This window comes from Taeniopygia guttata, chromosome 1A (assembly GCF_048771995.1).
Source record: "Taeniopygia guttata chromosome 1A, bTaeGut7.mat, whole genome shotgun sequence".
Classification (NCBI taxonomy): Eukaryota; Metazoa; Chordata; class Aves; order Passeriformes; family Estrildidae; genus Taeniopygia; species Taeniopygia guttata.
In genome coordinates, this window is record NC_133025.1 from 46,337,360 (window position 1) to 46,357,835 (window position 20,476).

Below are 20,476 nucleotides of genomic sequence, written 5' to 3' on the forward strand. Positions count from 1 at the left end.
ACTGTTGGCTGGAATAACCTGCCCACCCTATAGAGCGTTACATAAATACTCTCAAAAATAGACTTCTTGTTCCTCAGATCTCCAGGCTGAGGCCCTGGATCTTTCTGTCTGAGTGAGATCTGACTCAGAGAGAATGAGATTCACTAATGAGTACTTACAGCTGCAACCACAACTAATGACAGCTGCATTTTAAACTTCAAGATAAAATGTTAAGTACTCTGAAGAATCAAGTATTGAAGACTTAAAGGTGATGGGTGCTCTCAATTTGCCTAACTCTCAAATCCCATTTATAAAATAGAAAAGTACCCACAAAACACAGAGTGGTATTGCCAGGGTACATTTTTTAGCCTGCACCTTAGTGATCAATATGATAGGAAAATGTGACAGTGGCTTGATACTGAGTGAGGTGCTGATTTTAAAACTGTTGGAGGATGGTAATTTTGCACTAGTGGTCTTCAGATCTCCTGAAGAATCCAACTTACACTGAGGGATTGTTTTATCTTTTTATTTTTATTTATTTTTAACTGATATGTCTGAGGTGATTTAGATTGGAGGAGGGGATGGGTGAGGGAGGGAGAGGGAAGCAAGACAAGTCCTTCTCACTTTTCACAAGGTCCATTCTTCTTTTCTTGCAGAGGTTTGGGTTTAATTAACTTTTTCACTAGAGTCAGAAACTGGGGTCAGCAAGGATGGGACTCAAAATTTGGTTATGGCTTTAAGTGGACATAACTATGTGAGAAGATGCTTTTCTGGCTTTCAAAATGTGGTTGGGAAGGGGTTTATAAAAAGCTTTCACAAAGGGCGTCCTGGACAACTCATATTCATATCTCACAGGATAGAGAATGTTCAAAGACAAAAGACTTTTAATTGGACACCCAGTAATGAGTTGCAAGAAAAAAACTCCAAAGGTGGCACGAAAGAAAACACTTCTAAGGCTGAGATTTGACAGCATAACACAAGAAGGCAATTGCACTTGACCATCTTGAAACCCCTATGGACACCTAGAAAGTTCAGCAACAGAAAGAAGCAAGAGGAGATGAGTGCAGCTCTGTCTTGCAGTCATGGCAATGAGGAGGAACTAAGTGGCATTCACATCTCAGCAATTTTTTGCTATAGGGTAGAAAACATGCTGACATTCATTTGCACAGAGTCGTAGAAGATGTAACTGGCCAAAAGACTTCAGCCTGAAGGGAACTATGTGCAACACTTTTGGGAGAATATACCAGTCATCACTCAGGAAAAAACTGCTCCTCAGATGATATCACAGCCAGTCTTTATTGCCTATTGTTCAGGGATAAATAGCTGGTTTTCTGTAATGAGAGGTGATAAGTGACTTTCAGGACTTTCCCCAGGAAAGGAAAGGATTTCAGAAGGAAAAGCTAAGTCATCTGCCTTTCCCCGGCTATATTTTTAAGCAAGTCAGACTACATTCTTAAGATTTTTTAAATATTTTTTATTAATTTTTATTCCTTTTGACATGTTTTTATAGTAAAATAACAGAGAATAACATATTACAATGCATATAGACTGAAGTCCTTCAACAAACTGCTTTAACACATTTGCTTTCTTGCACCATAGCCATCTCTCACTGAAAAATGGAAGTTTCAGGAATTATGGCTCATTAGAAAAAACTCAGAATGTCAGACAAAACAACTGTGAGTGTGTTTTAAGACTCTTCTTCTAATCCTCAAAATTCCTTACAAGTAAGGGAATGAATGTGATTCCTATTAATGAATATAAATTATTTTTAAAATAACTAACATACTCTGTTGGCTCAAAACATCCGTCTTCTGATACAGCTCATCAGCCAGGTATGAGAGCTGGGTTATGAGTACATTCCTGTTGGACTCCTGTAGGAAGGAGAACAGAGAAGTTCTCTGATGGGAACTGGGGCTATGGCAATCAGATGTGGAACTACACCAGGACCTTCTGATTTGCTAAAACTTCAGTCCCTGGACTAAGGAGAATTTTGCTTTTACCCCAGTATTTTCTGACAAAGTATCTCACTGTCTGTGGACTGTTATCTCAAGGTCTGGGAAGAAAAGGGAACAAAAGGATGAATTAAAATTTCCTTCTCTTGTTTTCATCATGCTTAAAAAAGATTAAAAAAGGGAAAACTCCATTAAAATAGAGGTATCCAGCTTGAAGGATTCAAAACTGGATCTAATGGGTCTTTTCCCAGAGAGAAGAAGACAGACTGCAAAGGTGGAATAAGGATCATATGTAACAGGATGGCATAATGGGAGGGAGAGGATGAAAGTATTGCCATACGAGCATTCACATTTAACTGCAGAAGGAGAGGGCTAGTACATGGGCTTGAAAAAAAAAGAAATCAGTTCCCTATCATAAAAGCTAAATAAAATGTCATTTATATAAAGAACACTTAGGGAAAGAAGAAAAGCATTAAAAGGTGAGAAAGGCAGGAATAGCTGGAAGTAAGTGGAAAGGACAGACTGCCTCTGCCCAAGGAAATAGCTGTGGGCTGCAATTAGCTAAATGGTACACGACTCCTGCACTGTGATAGTGCTGCTGTTCTGAACCACTCCTCGGCTTACTGCTGTGTCTAATGGCAGGAGTGCTGAATAATAAAAGCTGTACCCTGGACTGCCAACAGGAATTAATTTCCTTTAGCTTTTGGTGCTCAAGCTATATTTTAACTGAAAACTGCTAGCTTTTATTTTTGGAATAACAGCAGCAGATAACTATGGCACCGCCATGGATTTATAGCAATGCTTTATGCGTGGGGATCAATTGTTTAGACAGGATTTGCTCTCCTTGCCACAATCACTCCCTGCTCCCATGAACATGTTCAGCATAGGAAAGATAAGATTGGGGGAGGCAGTTCTTATGCAATGAGGCTTCTTAAGCTAAAGGCAATGACTCCTCTTCTGAATAATATGTATTCACATAATACACCTCCTCTTATGAATATTATGTAGCTACAATAAACTTGCTCCTTGCCTGCAAACAAGCCAGAAGCCTTTCCTTAATGCCAGGGCCACAGGGAATCTGGGTGCCTTCCCCGAACATTTAAGTGGTTGTGGGTGCCTCACCACTCGGCAGCACTCAGCTGCCAGAGACCAGCAGACACAGATCGATGGGGTTAAGTGGATTCGCTCTGTGCTTGCCTGCATGTACACATCCTACCCTTCCCCTGCCTCCCTGCTCGCTCTGCTGTTACTTCTCTCTGGGGACACTGTTTGCCTGCTTGTCCAAACAAGCTCCAGAGCTTGAAATTGCCAGGGAGTGAACAGACAAAAGCCTTCCTACTTATGAGGGGCAGGGTTAAGGGAGACTTGTCCTATGCTAAATACAGGGAAGAGGGAGCAATTACTGCAATATCATTTTCTGCTGCATGTGGCAGGACCGCTGGCACAGTCTGGTGACAGAGCATAAAGATTCTCTGTCTTAATAAGCAGCAAGCATGTCCTGGGGAGCAAATGTCTCATGTAAATATGTATTGGCATGGGGACAAGTGTCACACAGGGCTTCCCATCAAAGGAGAGGAAATGCAGCATCATTTGGGGGGCTGCTTCTTTGGAACTACAACCACAAAGGAATGAATAATAGGATTAATTCACTTAGCTATTGATCTCAGACACACACATTTTCATTTAACATTATGAGAACAGCCAGACTCTCATGGTTCATAGCCTGTGGGCAGTACAGCAGAGACAGCATTTGCAAGCCCTTTTTTCCCTATTTGATAATGAGGTAAATCTTAGCATCATGTTCCTTATGGTGAGCTGCTGGGGAAGGATCTCCTATGCAAAGCAGCCTAATGTCTGGGACTGGTGACTCTAATGCTGTTCTCTACAGATGTACTCTGAGCAAATAATTGGTGGCCCAAATAACACAGGGACCTACCCATGGAAATTCTATATAGAAAGCTGAAGAAAAGGAGGGAAGGAAGAAAACAGAATAGGCTGATTTCATTAGGTCTGGACATACATGCACAAATATCTCAGCTAATCAGGGAAAAAGTTCAGATACAACCTCTCTGTATCACCATAAATATTGAGGATCTATGACAGTGAGAGAAGAAAGAATATGGTACAGGGAGACATTAAGACATTTTTCAGTAGTTTCATCACATGGAACATGAGGTCTGCTCAGGGTCCCAAATAACTTCTTCACCAAATTAATCTGCAAAGTTAAGTTTCTCATAGCTAGCTCTTACAAAACCACCCTGCCCATAAGCAAGTGGACACAAGGGCCAAAAGTAAGTGTCAAAGGTGGTAAAGACCATGCTGGGATCTGTGGAGTCACCAGGTGACACCAGTAGAGATGCTGACACCTTAGATGATCCCAAACTGGGCCAGCTCGTGCAGTTCCAGATGGCTGAAAGCTTCCCATGGGCAAATCACGGTGATATCTGCAAAAGAGGGAAAATGACAAATGTGCTCTCGTAGTCCAGTGCACTCCTTGGATTTAGTTTTTGTTAATGGAAAGGCTGATTTACTCAGGAAATATTAAGAAGAATGAAATTCCTTTTGAAGGTTAAATGGGCAGATGAGCATTTCCAATCTGGTACTACCTGTCAGACCAAACCAGATCAGTGTACTTTCTCTCTGTGAGCAAAAGCAAGCCAGCAGTTCTTAGTCTCTTCAGAGACTATGTAAACTGATGTAGAAGTTAATTCCAGTTATGTGGTTCCTCCTGTTCTTATAAATTACCTGTAGCCAAACAGTTTTAGATCAGATGCTGAATAATTTGACCTACAATATTCAGGATCTGTAACTCTATCAATTCTTCAAAGTTCTGACTGGCTACAGCTTATCCAATGCATGTTTCTCAATCCCAGATGGGTACATAAAATTCTTAAAATTAGGATTCTGATGACAACACAAATACTTAGCCATCTGGGATTTAGTTTCTGTGATTTTTTTGGTATTAATAGCTTAGCATTTAACATTTATTTGAGAATCTCATGCTGCAGAAATTCTAAGCCAGAGTATTAGCAGAAAACAAACAAGCACTTCTGCAGCCCAATGTAGACTGTAGCTGAAGCATACATAAATGGCCTTTCCTTCATGTAATGTATGTATGCATAGCATGAATGTGGCAGCTTGGGGAGGCAGAACTAGTGTTCTCTGGTGACCCTGAGAGATGCAGACAGGCCAGGGAAACAGAAGCACCCCAGAATCCTCTCCCATGATCAAGTCTGTCTGCGCTAGTACTAAAGCAAGACATGACAACAACATCCTGCGGAGCTTACCTGTGCCCAACCCCTCCATGCCTGGGATGTCATCTCCAAACCTAGGAGAGAAAAGAGCAGGTACGGAGTGAGTTTGGGGCAGCAGAAAGGAAAGGGGAGATGCCCTAAACTCCCAGCCAAGGAAGAAGAATTGTGGGTAGGGCATAGGAGAGAAGCAGCTCCAGGCTGGAGGGCTGAGGGGGCAGGGGGAAGCCTTCTGGCTCCTTGCCCAAGGGAAGACACACAGAAGCACAATGTAGCAGTGGGGAGCTACTCAACTAGCACGGTTTCTTTTCTTCCCAAAATTCCCTTACCCTCTTACTCCTTTTTTGGGGGGCTTGCTCTTGAACTGCCTTGTCTGTCTCTGCTTGAACTTGGGAGGACCCTTGCGTGGTGTTGTGGGGCCGGTTGGAGCATCTCCAGTGTTGAGGTTGGCGGCTGGGGTCTCACTCATCGCTGGGCTGTGTGCAGCAGGCACGTGCCTCTCTCAGATCCCTCTGTCTGCAAGATAACAGCAAGGACTGGCACAACGCTCTGCTTATCTTTTCTAGGTATCAGTAGTCAGATGACAGAATTATGGAAAATATAATTGTGACAGGATTAAAGATAATGGTATTAAAGATAAAGAAAGATTGTAATGCGTGCAAATTAGGCAGGGTAGCGCTGCCTTTCATCTGCTAGAATTAAGATGCCAAACAAAGAGCATTTCATCCAAGGCCAAAAAGACATTTACCCCATGGTGCAATGTCTTGCAGAGTCATGAAGACTAATACCTTCTTTTGTCTCAAACACAGTTGCACTCTTGGAGGCAGGCTGCTGCAGAAGCTTGCCCCACAATTTAGGTAAAATAGAAGTTTCATGCCAATGTTGGGACTTTTTTCCTGGCTAGCCTTGGAATAGCATTGCTGAGGTTTTTGTTTACTGGTTCATGAACCGGACTACTACAAGAGCCACAAAGACACATGTATGGCTTAGAGAAATATCCTGTCCCTGGGAATCACCATGATATATTTCACCTGTTCTCATACTTGTGCCTAAGCATTACCTTTAGAACACTGATGGACATGGGATGCTGGGCTAGAGGGTCCTTTGGCTGGAGCTGCAATTAGGGCCCAACATTTGTCAATACCAAACTCATGGGAAATAGCACAAGATCATTGCAAGATTACATAGAAGGCTAAGGCAACGCGCTAGAGACAATCTTTTAAGCAGAAGTTAATTTCACAAATTTCTCAGGATTTAGATGAGTGGAGCCTGTAGCTTTCTCCGGGATGTGCCCACTTTTGTATTTTTGAGCATTGTATTACATGTCCTAACCCCTCTTCACCACACTGTATGAGCCAAACTCCACAGGAGATAAATAGTTATCAGGGAGCAATTTCTGTTTGGGAGGTATGTCTCCTGTCTTAGATAGCAGAACTCTGCACTCTGAGTCTTTTGCTTCCTTCCCAGAGAGGACAGCTATAACCCTCACCAGTCCCCAAAGGGAAGCTTCCAGCCCTTCGTCAAATTTTGTGCTAATTAATATGCCATTAGTATTATAATGGTCTGAACAAGTGCATTTATGGATAAAAATAAATGCAACTTCTTTCTTTCTTCCTTGAAGTCATGTTCTTTGCCATGATTGTTATATATCTCCTATCTCCAGGTGTTCATCCCCGTGCATCCAGGCTGAGGTAATCGCTGATGGAATTAACTTCAGGATTTGGTTCTAAAGACTAATCTCATTAGGTCCCCATAGTAATCTGGCTTAATCCCCAACATCACCTGCCATGACACTCTGGACTTCTAATCTCAGAACTATAAATATCATCAAAGATTTTTTTCCTTAGTCTAAAGAGAGTTCATTCCTTTGTCCTGAAATAGGCAGAGCGTTGGAAAGCAAATCCTTATATACAAGGAGAAAGATCATCTGAGCAATCCTCCTATGTCACTTCCACATCTATGCAAGGTGAAGAGCCATATTTCTGTAGCTGTGGCAGTCTGGAAATACTCAATCCAGGGCATCTTTCCATCTGTGGTGGCAGTAGGATGGTTCCAAGTGATAGCACCTAGAGGCAGGCTAGCTCTTCTGTCGCTTGTGGTCAGGCTTCTGTCTCAGCTGTAATATCCCAAGCAGGAGACTGGACAGGTTCCAGCAGCCCCAAATGGAGCAGCAGATGGTTATGTCTGAAGCTGAAGTATGCACAGATGCTATTCCCCCGCGTGTAACACAACGCTTCCTAAGCACACACTGTGCCCACAAACACAAGGATCAGCTCAAACCGTGGAAGTTACTTATTTGGCTGCCATCTCTGCAGCGCCTGAACAGTTGCCCAGTATTTACAGCTTTCTCTTTTTCCTCACAGCATGGTGGCAGAACAGGCAAACACTGTCAGCTTCTTTTACAGAATGAGAATAGAAGTGCAGTGATAGGTATGACCTGTACTGCACTGGTGGGAGGAGAGATGAAATCTTTTGACTCACAGATTTTTTGGGCCAAACTGAGAGACGAAGGCATTTTGCTTCCAAAACAATGACAGAATTTGGTCCCTCTCTGTTACTCAGCATGGGAAAAATTCAGATGATACTGCCCTACTACAGAATGCTTTGCATCAGAAAGCTGCTCCCCAGCATGTCTGCTAATATGCCCAAGTCTATTATAATGTTTGTCTCAGGTGCAATTTTCATCAGTAAGTTGTCTGTCTCAGTGTTAGACCCCCACTCCTGAACTAAAAGAGACATGCATCCACTTTTAAGCACTGTGTTAATCCAAGTTACTTGGCACTCCTCTCGAGGGCTAGTCCCAAAAGTACAGCAGAGAAAACAATCTAGCTAACAGATTTCCAAAACTTGAAAGATGCATTTGACCTCCATCTCCAACTGAATTCCTGCCTGCTTCAATAGTCTTTACTATGCACTGGCACATGTCTTTGAACGTCAAAACATCTTAAATCCTTGAGTCCACATTTTGCCCCTGACTTCACTCAGTAGAGGAATAGCTAATGGAAAGATTCAGCCATTGAAGTGTCTTTTTGCCCCAGTCTGAAGTAGTTGTATCCATTTCCCAGATATTCAATAACCCAGGATTTGGTAGGGAAAAGGATCTGCACAAATCGCACTTCATCTTCTTTCCCCTGCATGAATTCAATAAAGAGCACTCAATGAAACTATTATCTAGGGACATTTCCAACATTAGGGACAATTCTAATTTCTTCATTACTAATCTACTTCTGTATTCTCCATGCATCACTAAAAAACAACAGAGAATGGAAAGCAACCTTAATGCCACATAACAACTTTCCTCTTGCCACTGAAATCAAGCTGCCTTTCTACCATGGAGCTGGTGGGACTTGTTTGCCACCATTAGAGTCAAAGAATTCTCCATGCTGGAGTGGGCCCAGCCCCACAGCATGGAATCTGCCCCAGTTCTCACACCTTGGGAACAAACTGCTCATACACACAGCCAGACAAGCACCCCAGGATCACAGATAAGAAAAAAATGCCAGTAACAGCTTCTTCCCATGGGAATTTCACAGCCTTTTGTCTTACCATACCTGGTTACTTGGATAGTCCTTGGTACCAGATCAAATAGGTGTCTTGATAAATGTTTTGAGTCTCCTCTAGATCTCTGCAAGAGCTACACTGCCTTCTCCCAGTGTTTCCTGGTCTGCCAGAGCACTTTTTCTTCTGCCAGCACCAACAGGCTGCTCCCTGGCAAGAGCTGATGGCTGTGGATGCAAAGACTGTTGAGGCATAAGATCCTCTGCCACGTACTTCCTCCGCTCCCTCCTCTAATGAGTTGTTACCTAATTGCCCCTGACAGCATTTCTGCTCAGTCAAGGGCTTAATCCTCTAGGTAAGAGCTTTGCTTGCATCTGAATGCTAATTATACCTAATACACATTAATGGGCTTATCTCAGTTGCGTCAGAAATCCCACCTCGGGGTTGTTGGCCAGGTTAATCATCCTTCTTTTAGTTTTATTTAAATTTAAAGGGGCTTGGATACTACTGACAAATGCTGATTCTTTAATCTGCCCCATCTTTAATCTCTGACTCTCTGTGGAAAATGTCCCTGGCAGATAATGTAGATGCCTCACTTGATCTTCTTTTCAGACCATATTGGTGTAGGAACTCATCTTCCCCTGTCCAAAGCTTTCAAACATACAGATTCCTCCATGTGAGCTTGTCTTGCGCTGCCTCAGGGTGTCAGACACAGAACCTCCATAAGCCATGGCCCTCCATGCAGAGATTCTTCGGCGAGCAGAGAAAAACATCCTTGTGCTTATGTTCTTTTTATGGGTTTCTTGCATGCTCAGATCTTGGCCTCGGGAGAGCCAGTAGCATCATCCTTTCAGGCTTTTATCAGGCAGTATCAAATCCAGGGCCTTTGAGGAGTCTCAGAGCTCCAGTCTCAATTGCTTGAGGTGGCTAGTCATAGTGATGGGGAAACGTCCATGCAGGTTCAGCCCTTTCTGCTCCTGTGTCTTACACAGGATTTCAAATCCTTCATCCTGGCAGCAGTTTTAAGACCAAGAACAGGTGAAAGAGGATGCACTCCAAGAGACAGAAACTCATTTCCAGTAGAACTGTATTCCCAAATGGGGATCACTGGAAAGACTATCCCCATTGAAAGAGGGGATTCAGTAACAGCAGAGGTACAGCATCACCTTATAAACTCCTCACTGGTGTGCCCTGCAGGTGTGGCTGGGCACGGGGGCAGGAAACACCAGCTGCTCCTCAGTGCTGCTGCCATGCAGGCTCGGCCAGCTGAGGACACAAGCCAAGGGGGTTCCGGGGAGCCCCAGCCAAGGGGTGCCCAGCATGAGGAACTGAGCAGCCCCTGCTTGTGCAGACAAATCACTGCAGCAGCACCTGCCCTAATGATACAAGAAGCAGAAAACAACCATGCAAGAATCACAACTCCCTCTCCCAGCTACTGGATCTGTTCACTCTCTCCAAGCACAAACATCCAAATTTTTCCCCCATGGAGTTTTATTTGGACTTTTCTCTCCCCCGGGTTTTTCAGCCAGTTTCTTTTTCATCCCCCTGCCCCCCTTGCTATTGCTTTGAGCTCCTGGGGAACACTTACAGTGCCAAGGGCTCCTCTTGTAAATCATTCAACTCCCGTCCTCCAGCCTGCGTAGAAAGAGTCTAAGAGTCTCGAGGTGTCCTTTGTCCTCCAGATATACCCTGCCACCAGGTGACATCAGGGCATCAGTCGTGGGCGGGCATCCACACGGCAGGGGTGAAATGAGGGGAGCACCGTGAGACCAGAGTTGTGCAGGCACAGCTCCAGCAAGGTCTGGAGGAGCAGCAGAGCCTCGGCACACGCCTGAGGGGTGATGTGCCCCTTTCTGCAAGAAGGTTGTGGCTTCTCTGGAGCTTCTGGGGGGACATCTCTGGAAAAGCAAAGATAAATAAAGAAATAACCTGCCCTTTGAATGGTGCTGCTTCTTGGCAACACAAGTGTCTGCACATGTCAGGGAAGGGTGAATGCCCTGAGAGGTTTCCAATAAACTTCCCAGAGGTGCTGCAGGGGCAAAGACACACCTTACAGAGTGATGCATGCAGCTAGCCCAGTGTCAACAGGGCTGAGTCTGCTCAAGGGAGTCATAGGGAATGCTGCTGAGACACTGCCAGGGTTCTAGTGAAGCAGATGGGAAGGCAGGGAGAGAATGGGAACCTTTGTGTTGCACATGGATGGCCAACCAGTGACTCCTGAGGCCCAAGGTGTTGGGCTGAGGTAACAGCTAGGCCTCATCTGGATAGCAGTAGCATTGTTACTGTGAGGTGCCCGCAGAGGTAGAGCTCAGCCCATACTCCAGCCCATCAGAACTCCATGTGTGCTAATGCTTACTATTTTATACTCAGTCCTTGGTATCTCCCATGTGTTTTAATAGCCTGTTGTAACTGCCTGGAAGATCTGTGTCAGAGGTGTGGAAAGAGTTGGTGGAGTCTCAGGATGAAAAGAGAAAGTCCAGAGTCCTGCAAAAACGTGCTGGAAGATCATCCTCATCCTCAGTTGCAGCAGTGCCTCAGCAATGGCCTGTAACTTGTTGGAGGTATAACCACAAGGTTAACAACCCTCAGGGGCTCTTGGCTCTAGTGAAGCACCTCACACTTACCCTTGCTGAGCATCCTCCTCACTGCACAAGATCACGGCTGGCAGGACTGAGAATAATGCCTGTAAATGGAGGACAAGCAGGAGAATCAGAGCAGCACAAGGGCAGAAGGAAACCAAAGTGTGGGTTTGTTTATGATGGACGGGATTTGCCTTTGGGTGGGGTTGGAGGAGGGGATTTTGGAGCAGCCAAGCCAGCCAGGGGTGTGACTGTGTGGACCAAAAAGGGACATACTCTCACTGATGTGACAGACCCTGGCAGGGAACGCCAGTCCAGCACTGCACTGGTGCTGAGCAAGAGTCCCATAGCTGAGGCCTCTGACCTCTCAGATGGCTGAAGTTAGACAAGATAAATCCTTCAGTGAGACTCTTAGCTTACATTGGAAAAATCAATAAGGTCCTAGCCCTTCAGTGGGCACTGAGAAGCTGGGAAGTAAATCCTAGATGTAGCTGAGAGGCTTTCAATCTAGCAGAGAAGGAGCAAACACACATTTAAGACAATCACACAGCTTTCAGAGGTTTGTGCAGTAATTTCTGGGCACAGGAAAGAGAATGGGGGCAGCATCTTGTTGGCATTCTCTCTTTCCCTGTGATGACTAGAACTTGTATACAAATGTGTGGAGATTGATTGCACTCATCCTCATCTGACAGCAGAAGTGATTACTGTGGGCAGGGACCTGCTTGTGTAGATATAAAGAGGTGCAGCCTGCTGGCAGCAGACTCACTCCCGTCCCCGCTGCTCATTCCCATGCCTCCATCTGCTGCAGACAGGTTTCCAGGGGCTCCCCCTCCCCTTCTGCCTTCTTCTATGTAGGTGAAGTTGCTGGGGAAATCATCTGTACAGCCTTGTACTGCTCTTTCCCGAGGCTTAAAAATTTACATATGTTCAGGCTGTTTGTTTTCAAAATACTCCCTTTGTTTTCCTGTTTTTCCAATGAAATCTCTCTTGTTTCCCTTTTAAAAAAAGTGGACTGTGGGAAAAAAAAAATCCATGGTATCACATGAAGTTATTTTTTTTACCACTGACAAAACATGACAGAAACTCCCTAAATGGCCCCACTGCTCATATTCTTTCTTATCTCCTAGGATTATCAGTCCTCTCTCTCCATCCATACTCTTTCTATCCCTTCCCCTCACTAAGTGGGTGGCATTTACTTTGCAGAGTTGTGGGTGCACAGCTTCTTATCAGAGCAGGAGGCACCTGCTTCATGTTCGTGTCTGGCTGCTGCACCAGATGGATGACAAGTCCTGCCCAGGGACTGAGAACCCAACCCCTGTCCCTCCCTGCCTGGGCTTTTCTTCCCCAGGAAAGTCAGTGCCAACTTTTTGCCATTCGATCCAGAGCAGAGCTGCAGCAGAAACCATGGTGTCCAGGCGCTAGCAGAAATGCAGTCCTCATGGCCTCAAAGGAAAACTCTGGAGCTTCATCACCTCCAGCCAGATTATATTCTGTTCCTAAGAATCACTTAAAAAACATCTCCAAGGTTTCTGACCCTATTTATGAGCTGGTGTAGCCATGGAAACAGTAGTTATGCCAGAAATAGCAGCTCACTTGAATGACAAAGAAAACACAAGTTTACAAGACAGTGATTTTTCCAGAGGCTGACTGAGCTCATGGGACTGTGGGAGGAAATCCCAGCTGAGGCACAGACTCAGGGATGCAGCTGATAAGGGCTGTGGTTGGTGTGGGCCACAATAACTTTTGAAATGTATCTCGACAAACTTGTGCTACATACTTGGGAGATTTTGTGCCTTATTGATAGAGATTTATCACTTGCCACAAAGATACCTAACTGGAGGTGAGCAGAGAATTAACCAGGCAGTAAAATGTTGGTTTGCCTTCTGAAAACAGGCAGCCCACCAAGTGCCTCTGGATCGCTGGTGAGGGAACTATGGTAGGACCTGGATTTAGAATGGGATTGTCTATTGGTCTCATAGAAGATCAGTGAGGTTGTCATGTCAACAGTGTTTTGGTGAGAAACTCAGTGTAGTAAGGTGCCTGCAAATGAGGACTCACATGCTATAGCCTTCCTCCTGCAGTGCTGACCATGTTCCTAAGCCTCATGTCATTTGTGCTAGTGCAGAAAAGAGAAACAGATACAGGGGATTGGGCTTTCCCTGGCACACATATTTGGTTGTTTGAATACGTGCAAATCAGTCCATTAAAAATGCAGAGAAGAAGGCATGCTCGTGGAGAGTTTTATAATTTTTCCTTCAGGAAATCTTGCACAGTTATTTTGGTGCCAGGATGAAGCATCTGTAACAGCCTGCAATAAACCGGGTGTGCTGACTTTGGGAATCTGTGCCTGCTGCTGGGTACAAAAGTTATATTCAGTGTCACTGAGCTCATCTTGCAGAAGAGACTGATCTTGGTACTGATTTCTACTCATACCCTGGAGACCTCTCTGGCAATAGGGCAGAAAGGAAAGAGGCTGAGGTCTGTTTTTCCACCACCAGAGCTCGAGAGGAAGAGTTCCATGACAAACCTGTAGAAAAGTATCCTTTGAGGAAATATAAATCAAGTGATAGGATTTTGCTGAACTATCAGCAATGGCCCTGTCTGTGATACAAACTAGGTATTGGGGACACAACGAAGTCCTCAAGCAAAATGGCCTTTGCAAAAGCTTCTTCAGGAAAAATGAAGTCCCTGCTTTTCTTATTCAGTCAAGGGTGCTCTACTTGCACATGTCAGAACACCATTACACGCCCCAGGCTTCCAAGCACAAATGCTTCGGGACATTCTGGTGCTTTTTATAGCAGATGATATAAAACCATGTAGTCTGTCCTACACTTCATTAGTTACCAGAGTTATATTTTCCTCTCAGTAATAAGTCTGGCCTTCCTTGGAACAGATAAGGAATCTTAGCATCTCACACTCACAAGACTGCTATGTTAGCATGATTTTAGTAACTTACAGAAATGTTTCCCTGATTGGCATAAATCAGGAAAAGGAGAACCAAAAGAAATCACTCTCTCTCTCTTTTTTTTTTTTTTTTTTCCCTATCCCTTTTCAACATCAGATCTCAAGAAATAGAACTACATTTTTATCATTTTTAGTTGTAAATATGGAAGGGATGGTGGAGAGAAAGTTCATAGACCTGGTGATGAGACTCAGCCATGCAGGCATCTGCTGAGGAGACTGATGTTCTTGGCCATGCAGCACAAAAAGCTCAGTCATTTCTAATTGCTTTGTGATTCATTGTTTAAGAGCATCCCTATGCTCATTGCAAAGCTGTCCCAAGAGAAAGCAATATCATTAGCGAGCATCCTTTCTGTGCACTAACTTTGCTTAATGTCTGCATCCAGGCTCTTGGTAATGACACAATAGGATCGACTTTGTTAGATCATTTTAAAAAGCATCCTTTCTTTCTTGTTTTCACTCTGTCTACAATTAAAATATCTGTTTTTTAATTTATAAGATTATTTTTCTGAATGATGTTAACAGAACAAGCTCAACATTCATATCTTGAACTTAGCATTTTTCTCTTTTTTATCAAGCCCAGGTAGTGAATCTGTTTATCAATGTGACTGCTATAAATCAGAGCCTGTGGTTGCCCTTAAAACAAATCACAGTTTCCACAGTTTGTCTCAAGAGTCTTACTCAGATTTTTCTTTTCTCATAATTGATTCCTTATATATGAATTACATGCCATATATATATATATATATATATATATATACAGTACCTGTGAACAGTGATTAAATGGTACACTAGCACTCTCTAAAATCATGCATTGAATTAAACAGAGAAGTAAAAGTACCTTGTTAAAAAAAAAGTATGTTTTTATTTAAACAGAAATCAGAAAATCAGAGAGTTCCAGAGCTTTATTCGGTTTAAAACAGTGAAGCAAATGATTCAGTGTCACTGGGCTAAGAAGAAGAAACTGTATACAAGTCAACTCCAGATGTCTTCTTTCCTGACAGCTCCTTTTCTCATCTTTTTTTCTTTCCTTCTTTTTGAATGATTGATTCTTTCTCCTTGGCAACCAGCAGACCAATAAAGGAAGGCCTTCCTAAACATTTTGGTAAAATGTTTCTTTCTTCTTCTTAAGGGGGCACATATCTTCCCATGGCTTTTACACCATGCAACAGACACTCTTTCCTTCCTCCTCCTACCACATAAAAGCACTGCTGTGCAATCTCATTCAGTTCAGCCCTTTGCCACCATTATTATGATTTTTTTTCATGTAACAGTTGAGGTTTTCAGAAAGAAATGATTGCTTCTGGGGAGCATCTCACACTCTCCTTGGGAACATTTCACTAATGGGCAGAGGAGGCAGCTCTTCCAGTTCCATTATCTTGTCTCTTGGGTTGCTGCTCACCTCCCAGACACATGGATGCTAAATGCTCTAGCTGCCATGTGATAGCAGATCCCTAGTGGAAATAACTGTGGAAGGGAAAAAGCCAGGGGATGAAAATCTGAATAAATGAAATAAAAAATTATTTTCTCCTTTTTATTACTTAGGTGTACTGCTAGTACTAAGCCTTCTGTTTTCCCCACAAGATCTTGCACAATTGTAGAGCTTAATGTTGTAAAGTTTGTCTGTTTGTTCATTTGTTTTTGTTTTTTAATGGTCTTTCACTGTCAGATTCCAACTTTTTTTTTTTTTTAGATCCTCTACATTCTTGTTTCCCACTGGAGTTACACACCTACAAATTGCTTTGAAGCTTCTTGCTGGGAGGCTGCTAAGGATACTTCTGTGCCAAGGACCTGGAATTCCATCTTGCTTTCTGGTCCACTCAAGCATCAGAAACACACCATAGAAAAGGCAAATTGTTTAGTAGTCATCTTTGCATGTGGAGCATGCACAAGTTGCATAAAGGATGTTCTGACCATTTTGTATACATGAAGATTTATCTGTGGGACACTGACAGCGGATGGTGTATTATGACTGTAATGCTGAAAAATATTTCTAGAAAGAAAAAGAAAATAAAGGAAAAGAAGAGAGGGAAAAAGGGAAATTTTTCCCCACTGACCAGCTGTGAAGGGCAATGATGGGGTCCCACAAGAACATCCTCCTCTGAGGACTCTCTCCAGTGCTGCAGATGATGACAGTGAAAATGACCAGTATGATGATTTCTTGCCATGCTTTCCCTTGGTATGATACAATTTTCATCAAGACCCACTTAAACTCCTATGGGTTATTTCTGGGTCTGTTAGATCTGGGAGGAGAATGTTCATCATGTGCAAATGTTGCACATTCATTGCTTGTTAATCTTCTGTGAATATATAAAACTGGATAATACTGGATAATACTTACTGAGAATTCAATAGCCATTGGCTCTTCTGTTGAACACCACATTTGTTTTTCTCCTTTATACACTGAAGTCTGCAATATAAAAGAAAGAGAATGAGTGGGAGGAACAGCAATTCTCACACCAGTTCTTCCACAAGAATCTACCATAATAACACTGTGGAGGTTTATGGAGGCAGGGCTGTGAGAGCAATAATATGTGAACAGCACAAGTGCAATAAAGGAAAAACATTGCCATAGAGAGGCTGCTAATTATTGTCTCATGGCTTTGAGAGATGTTATTATATAGCTGCAAGCAGCACACCCTGAGCTACACGTATATAAGGCACCTAAGAGCTAGCCAGAGGCTGGACACAACCTGACTGGAAGCCATAAATTCTGGTATGCAATCAACTTCCTTGTTGAGAGTGCTATTTAGCACAGGAATGTCAGGGTGCAGCTGGCAAGGGATACTTCCCAAGGTCAGCAGAGGAGGAGAGGATGCCACAGCTCTCCTAATTTAGTCCCAGCTTCAGCTCTGGCTGTTTCAGAAGAAAGTCACAACACAGGGAGGAATGCTTGAATAAATAACTCCTAACACCCTGCTTGGTGATCAGCTTAGAACTGAGATTTGATTACACTTGCTGAGATTTGACCTTACATAACCACCTGTTTTCTGAGAGGCCCTAAAATAATCCAGTCCCCTTTTAAATCCAGCTCTGGTGGGTGACTTCTCTAGGACACCTTCACCTGCAGAACACTGACTTCTGCCATGGCACCAGGTGAGGGATGCAGAGCAAAAGCTGCTTTCCTGCATGCTAGGCTCTGGAGTGCAGGGGATGCAGAGAATTCATCCCTGCTCCCCTATGACAGAGACCATCTTCCCTTCACCAAGCCCTGTCCTCTCACTCGCCCTCTCCCACCAACTCCCTCTCTCTCCTTCACAGAGCTGCTCTGTCCATCCTCAGCCTTCCTCAGGCTAGACTCTGAATGAAACTGGCTGTTTTGCCCCTGCCCTCTCATCCCCACAAAATTCTTTTCCTTCCTCTGTCTTCCTGTTTCCCTTGCTTCCTCAAGGGATTGTGAAGTGACACGTGAAGTCTTTGCACACCTTCAGGCTTGTGACAGGAGTTATGGGATTAGCACTTTAACAAGCCTGAAAGCTGCTTAGACAAGTATTAAATCCCCAATCTCCATCTTTCAAAGAAATCACTTCTGGAGGAGCTGGAGAGATGGAGCACAGTCATGTCTTCAGGGGTCAGCTCTTCATCCAGCTGAGAGCCCTCAAGTCCAGTGGCTAGGTGGTTTGAAGGGATTCTCATAGGACTTGGGGTTGGAAAACACAATTAAACCCTTAACAGGGGCTTTGTGTTGGCACCTCAAAGTGCCTTCTCTCTCTTTGCTCTTCATGCTGAACACTTGTCTGACATTTTATCTAGCCTCCATCCCTTTCTTTCCTTCCCACCCCAAAGGTTGCACACTCCTTTGCATTACTTCAGAAGGCGTGAGTAACAACAAGTAAGAAGAAAACAGGCACCACCTTGTCCTGTTATGTGTCCTAGGCATAACAGGATCAACCTTACAATGCTGACTTCTAAAGCCAATCCCGGGGCAATTTGTGCCTGTGTTTTATTGAGAGGAGATGAATTGATGCTTCATTGGCTGTATCACCCCGTTTATCCCACTTAACTGCGAGTCAGAGAAGGCAGTGCTGGGATTGCCAGAGTTGGGTTGCACCTTGTGGTGCAGTGGATGCTCCCCCATATGGCAGGGAAAACTCATGTCGGAGCTCCCCGACCTGTCACCTTGCCCATTCCCATCCCCTCCTGACTGCCTCAGGACCGGATTACCCCCTCCCATCTCTGCAGGGAAGAGGATCTCTGCATGTAGTGAGGTACACCGTCTGAGGACACCATCTAGGGGACACTCACGGCCAAAACTGACACTTACCTTGTGGCACCTGCTGACGTGAATCTGCTGAACTGTGAGGTCATCTTCCCAGCGTGTCTGTAGCCTTCCTGGAGACTGTAAAATGCTTGTGGAGGAGGCAAAACTCATGACAGTGACAGCATTCAGTAACATTATTCATCAGAGAGAAATCAATGTTAGTAACACTATGTACCGAGTTCACTGAAAATGCAAATTAGTAGTTCCAAAACAAATCACTTTACAAGAGCAGCATTAAAAAGCATTACTCTGTTGAGTCTCTTAAAATTACAAACATGAATTCCCTACCTAGACTGAATTTCTTTTTTTTTTTTTTCCCTCAGAGCTTCCAGCCTGGGAAATTTCAGCTCCAAATTAGACAGTTTTGGAAATTACAAGTAGGTGAAAATAAGAAATTCTAACAGGTGAAATTTTTCATGATTAGTCACTTTTAAAGGTCATAAAGTAGTTCTGTTCCTCAAATGTAGCGAGCAACCTGCTCCACAGAAGATGGAGATGACATTTATCAGCACAAAGCTGCAATGTACCACCACTGTAAAAAGTTCAAATCTAGAAACACTGGATACCTAATGGCAGCAATCCAAATTTAAACAGAAAAATAAATGCCTTATTTTTTTAATTTTACAGTTTTTAAAAAAGTCAAGGTTTATAATTTCCAATAGGGTGTTGCAGACATATATGACTGTTGGGAGTACAGGCTGTGTAGTTGAAGGATATGCATTTAAAATTATGCATAAACTTTTTGAAATAAACTTAGACACTAGTGGTTGATCACACCTATTATTGTGGTCTACTAATTGTACAATAAGCTGTTATCAGTGGGGTAAAATTAAGTAAGACCTAAATAAAATATTTTAAGTAAAAATATTATTTTCCAGCTAAGAACACATTTGAAATTTTACCATGTTTCTTGCAATAAAGCAGGTATACTTTAGCTGTTGGCCCTGCCTCCTTCTGTCACAGACAAAAGAACTGTCTGGGGTTGGACAATGTCTGCCACGAGATGATTTTCATGGCATGGCATCAGTTTGTCAAAGATGAAATACTCGGTGGTAGAGATTTGCTTTCAGTGATGTCCTGCTCCATTGTGATTCAAACCTTTCCTTTCTTCCAGCAGAGCAGTGACGTGCTTCCCCAGCAGGATGCTGGATATCCTGACCCAAAGGATCATGCCTGGCTTCTAAGTTCCCATCTGCTTGGCATGGTGCAATTCCAACCTTTACATCTCCTTCTCACACTGCTTATGAATAGGAAGAGGAGGCACGGAGCAATTACATGATGTCCCCGTGATTACATACTGACTAATTTCTAATTTAGGAGTAAAATCTGTTTCCTCTGCATGCTAGGCAGATGAACCGATGAACCCATGTAGGTTGGACATACATACATATGGTGGCACACAGCTACACATCCCTATGCCTTTATGAATATCTGTGGATAAACTGACCTTAATTTATGCTCACATGTGTTTAGAAATAGTGTGTAAATAGCTACACAAAGGCACATGCAGTCTGGTGTTTAACTAAAAAGAAACCCACAAAAGAGACCAAGCTAAGCTCCATTATTCCTCAGCAAGAATGAATGCAATAACACTACTTATAATTGCACTGTACACAGTGGCTAAAACCTAGGAAATTTCAAACCAAGCCATGAGTGAACAGTAACCTCAACCCACACCTCCTCCCAGCTAACTGTGTTCAGTTTCTAAACTGAAATCAGAGACTTAGTCCAGACAGCAAAGAAACCAAGACAAGAAGCTGTTGTACAATACACAGGGGCTTCCTTAAATCTTTCCATAGTTAACACACCCAACTCTTCACAGCTTTCCCACACCAGGACTGCTTACATGAACAATATGAGCTGCCATAAAGTGGCACTGTAGTTGAAAGAATTTGCTCTGTCCTTTCCTCATCCCCATCCCACTCAGCCACTGGTGCTGGCATAGAGGTTTAACCACATTTGTCCATTATAAACAAGTATGGGGAAACTTATCTG

At 43.4% G+C, this 20,476-nt stretch overlaps 1 protein-coding gene and 2 long non-coding RNA genes across 4 annotated transcripts in view; 1 reads left to right on the forward strand and 2 right to left on the reverse strand.

Moving 5' to 3' along the window:
- Positions 1 to 19,314, forward strand: part of LOC115493238 (uncharacterized) — a 30,267-nt gene extending 10,953 nt beyond the window's left edge. Inside the window, exon 3 of one of the 2 annotated variants that reach the window (XR_012053507.1) lies at positions 15,914 to 19,314. This is a non-coding gene — a long non-coding RNA (uncharacterized lncRNA). Of the gene's footprint in view, positions 1 to 834; positions 1,518 to 15,913 lie in introns of those variants that run through there. The other variant, XR_005978950.2, reaches the window with a different exon arrangement.
- On the reverse strand, positions 1,436 to 8,934 carry PDE6H (phosphodiesterase 6H). The gene is made up of 4 exons (XM_004175879.6): positions 8,734 to 8,934; positions 5,512 to 5,698; positions 5,219 to 5,259; positions 1,436 to 4,375 (listed from the first exon to the last, which is right to left on the reverse strand). The coding sequence occupies exons 2-4, from the start codon at positions 5,649 to 5,651 to the stop codon at positions 4,299 to 4,301; spliced, it is 258 nt and encodes an 85-aa protein (XP_004175927.1). The 5' UTR covers positions 5,652 to 5,698; positions 8,734 to 8,934; the 3' UTR covers positions 1,436 to 4,298.
- LOC115493266 (uncharacterized) lies at positions 15,012 to 18,781 on the reverse strand. Its single transcript, XR_012053506.1, has 3 exons — positions 18,485 to 18,781; positions 16,562 to 16,630; positions 15,012 to 16,213 (listed from the first exon to the last, which is right to left on the reverse strand). It is a non-coding gene; the product is annotated as an uncharacterized lncRNA (long non-coding RNA).
- Positions 19,315 to 20,476: the final 1,162 nt, after the last annotated feature.

Excerpts from the sequence above, each read along its gene's own strand:
- PDE6H (XM_004175879.6), bottom strand. The coding sequence starts at position 5,651 with ATGAGTGAGACCCCAGCCGCCAACCTCAACACTGGAGATGCTCCAACC. Across the intron at positions 5,260-5,511 it reads CCCAAAAAAGGAGTAAGAGG|GTTTGGAGATGACATCCCAG; the intron begins GTAAGGGAATTT and ends TTTCTCTCCTAG. Across the intron at positions 4,376-5,218 it reads CATGGAGGGGTTGGGCACAG|ATATCACCGTGATTTGCCCA; the intron begins GTAAGCTCCGCA and ends CCTCTTTTGCAG.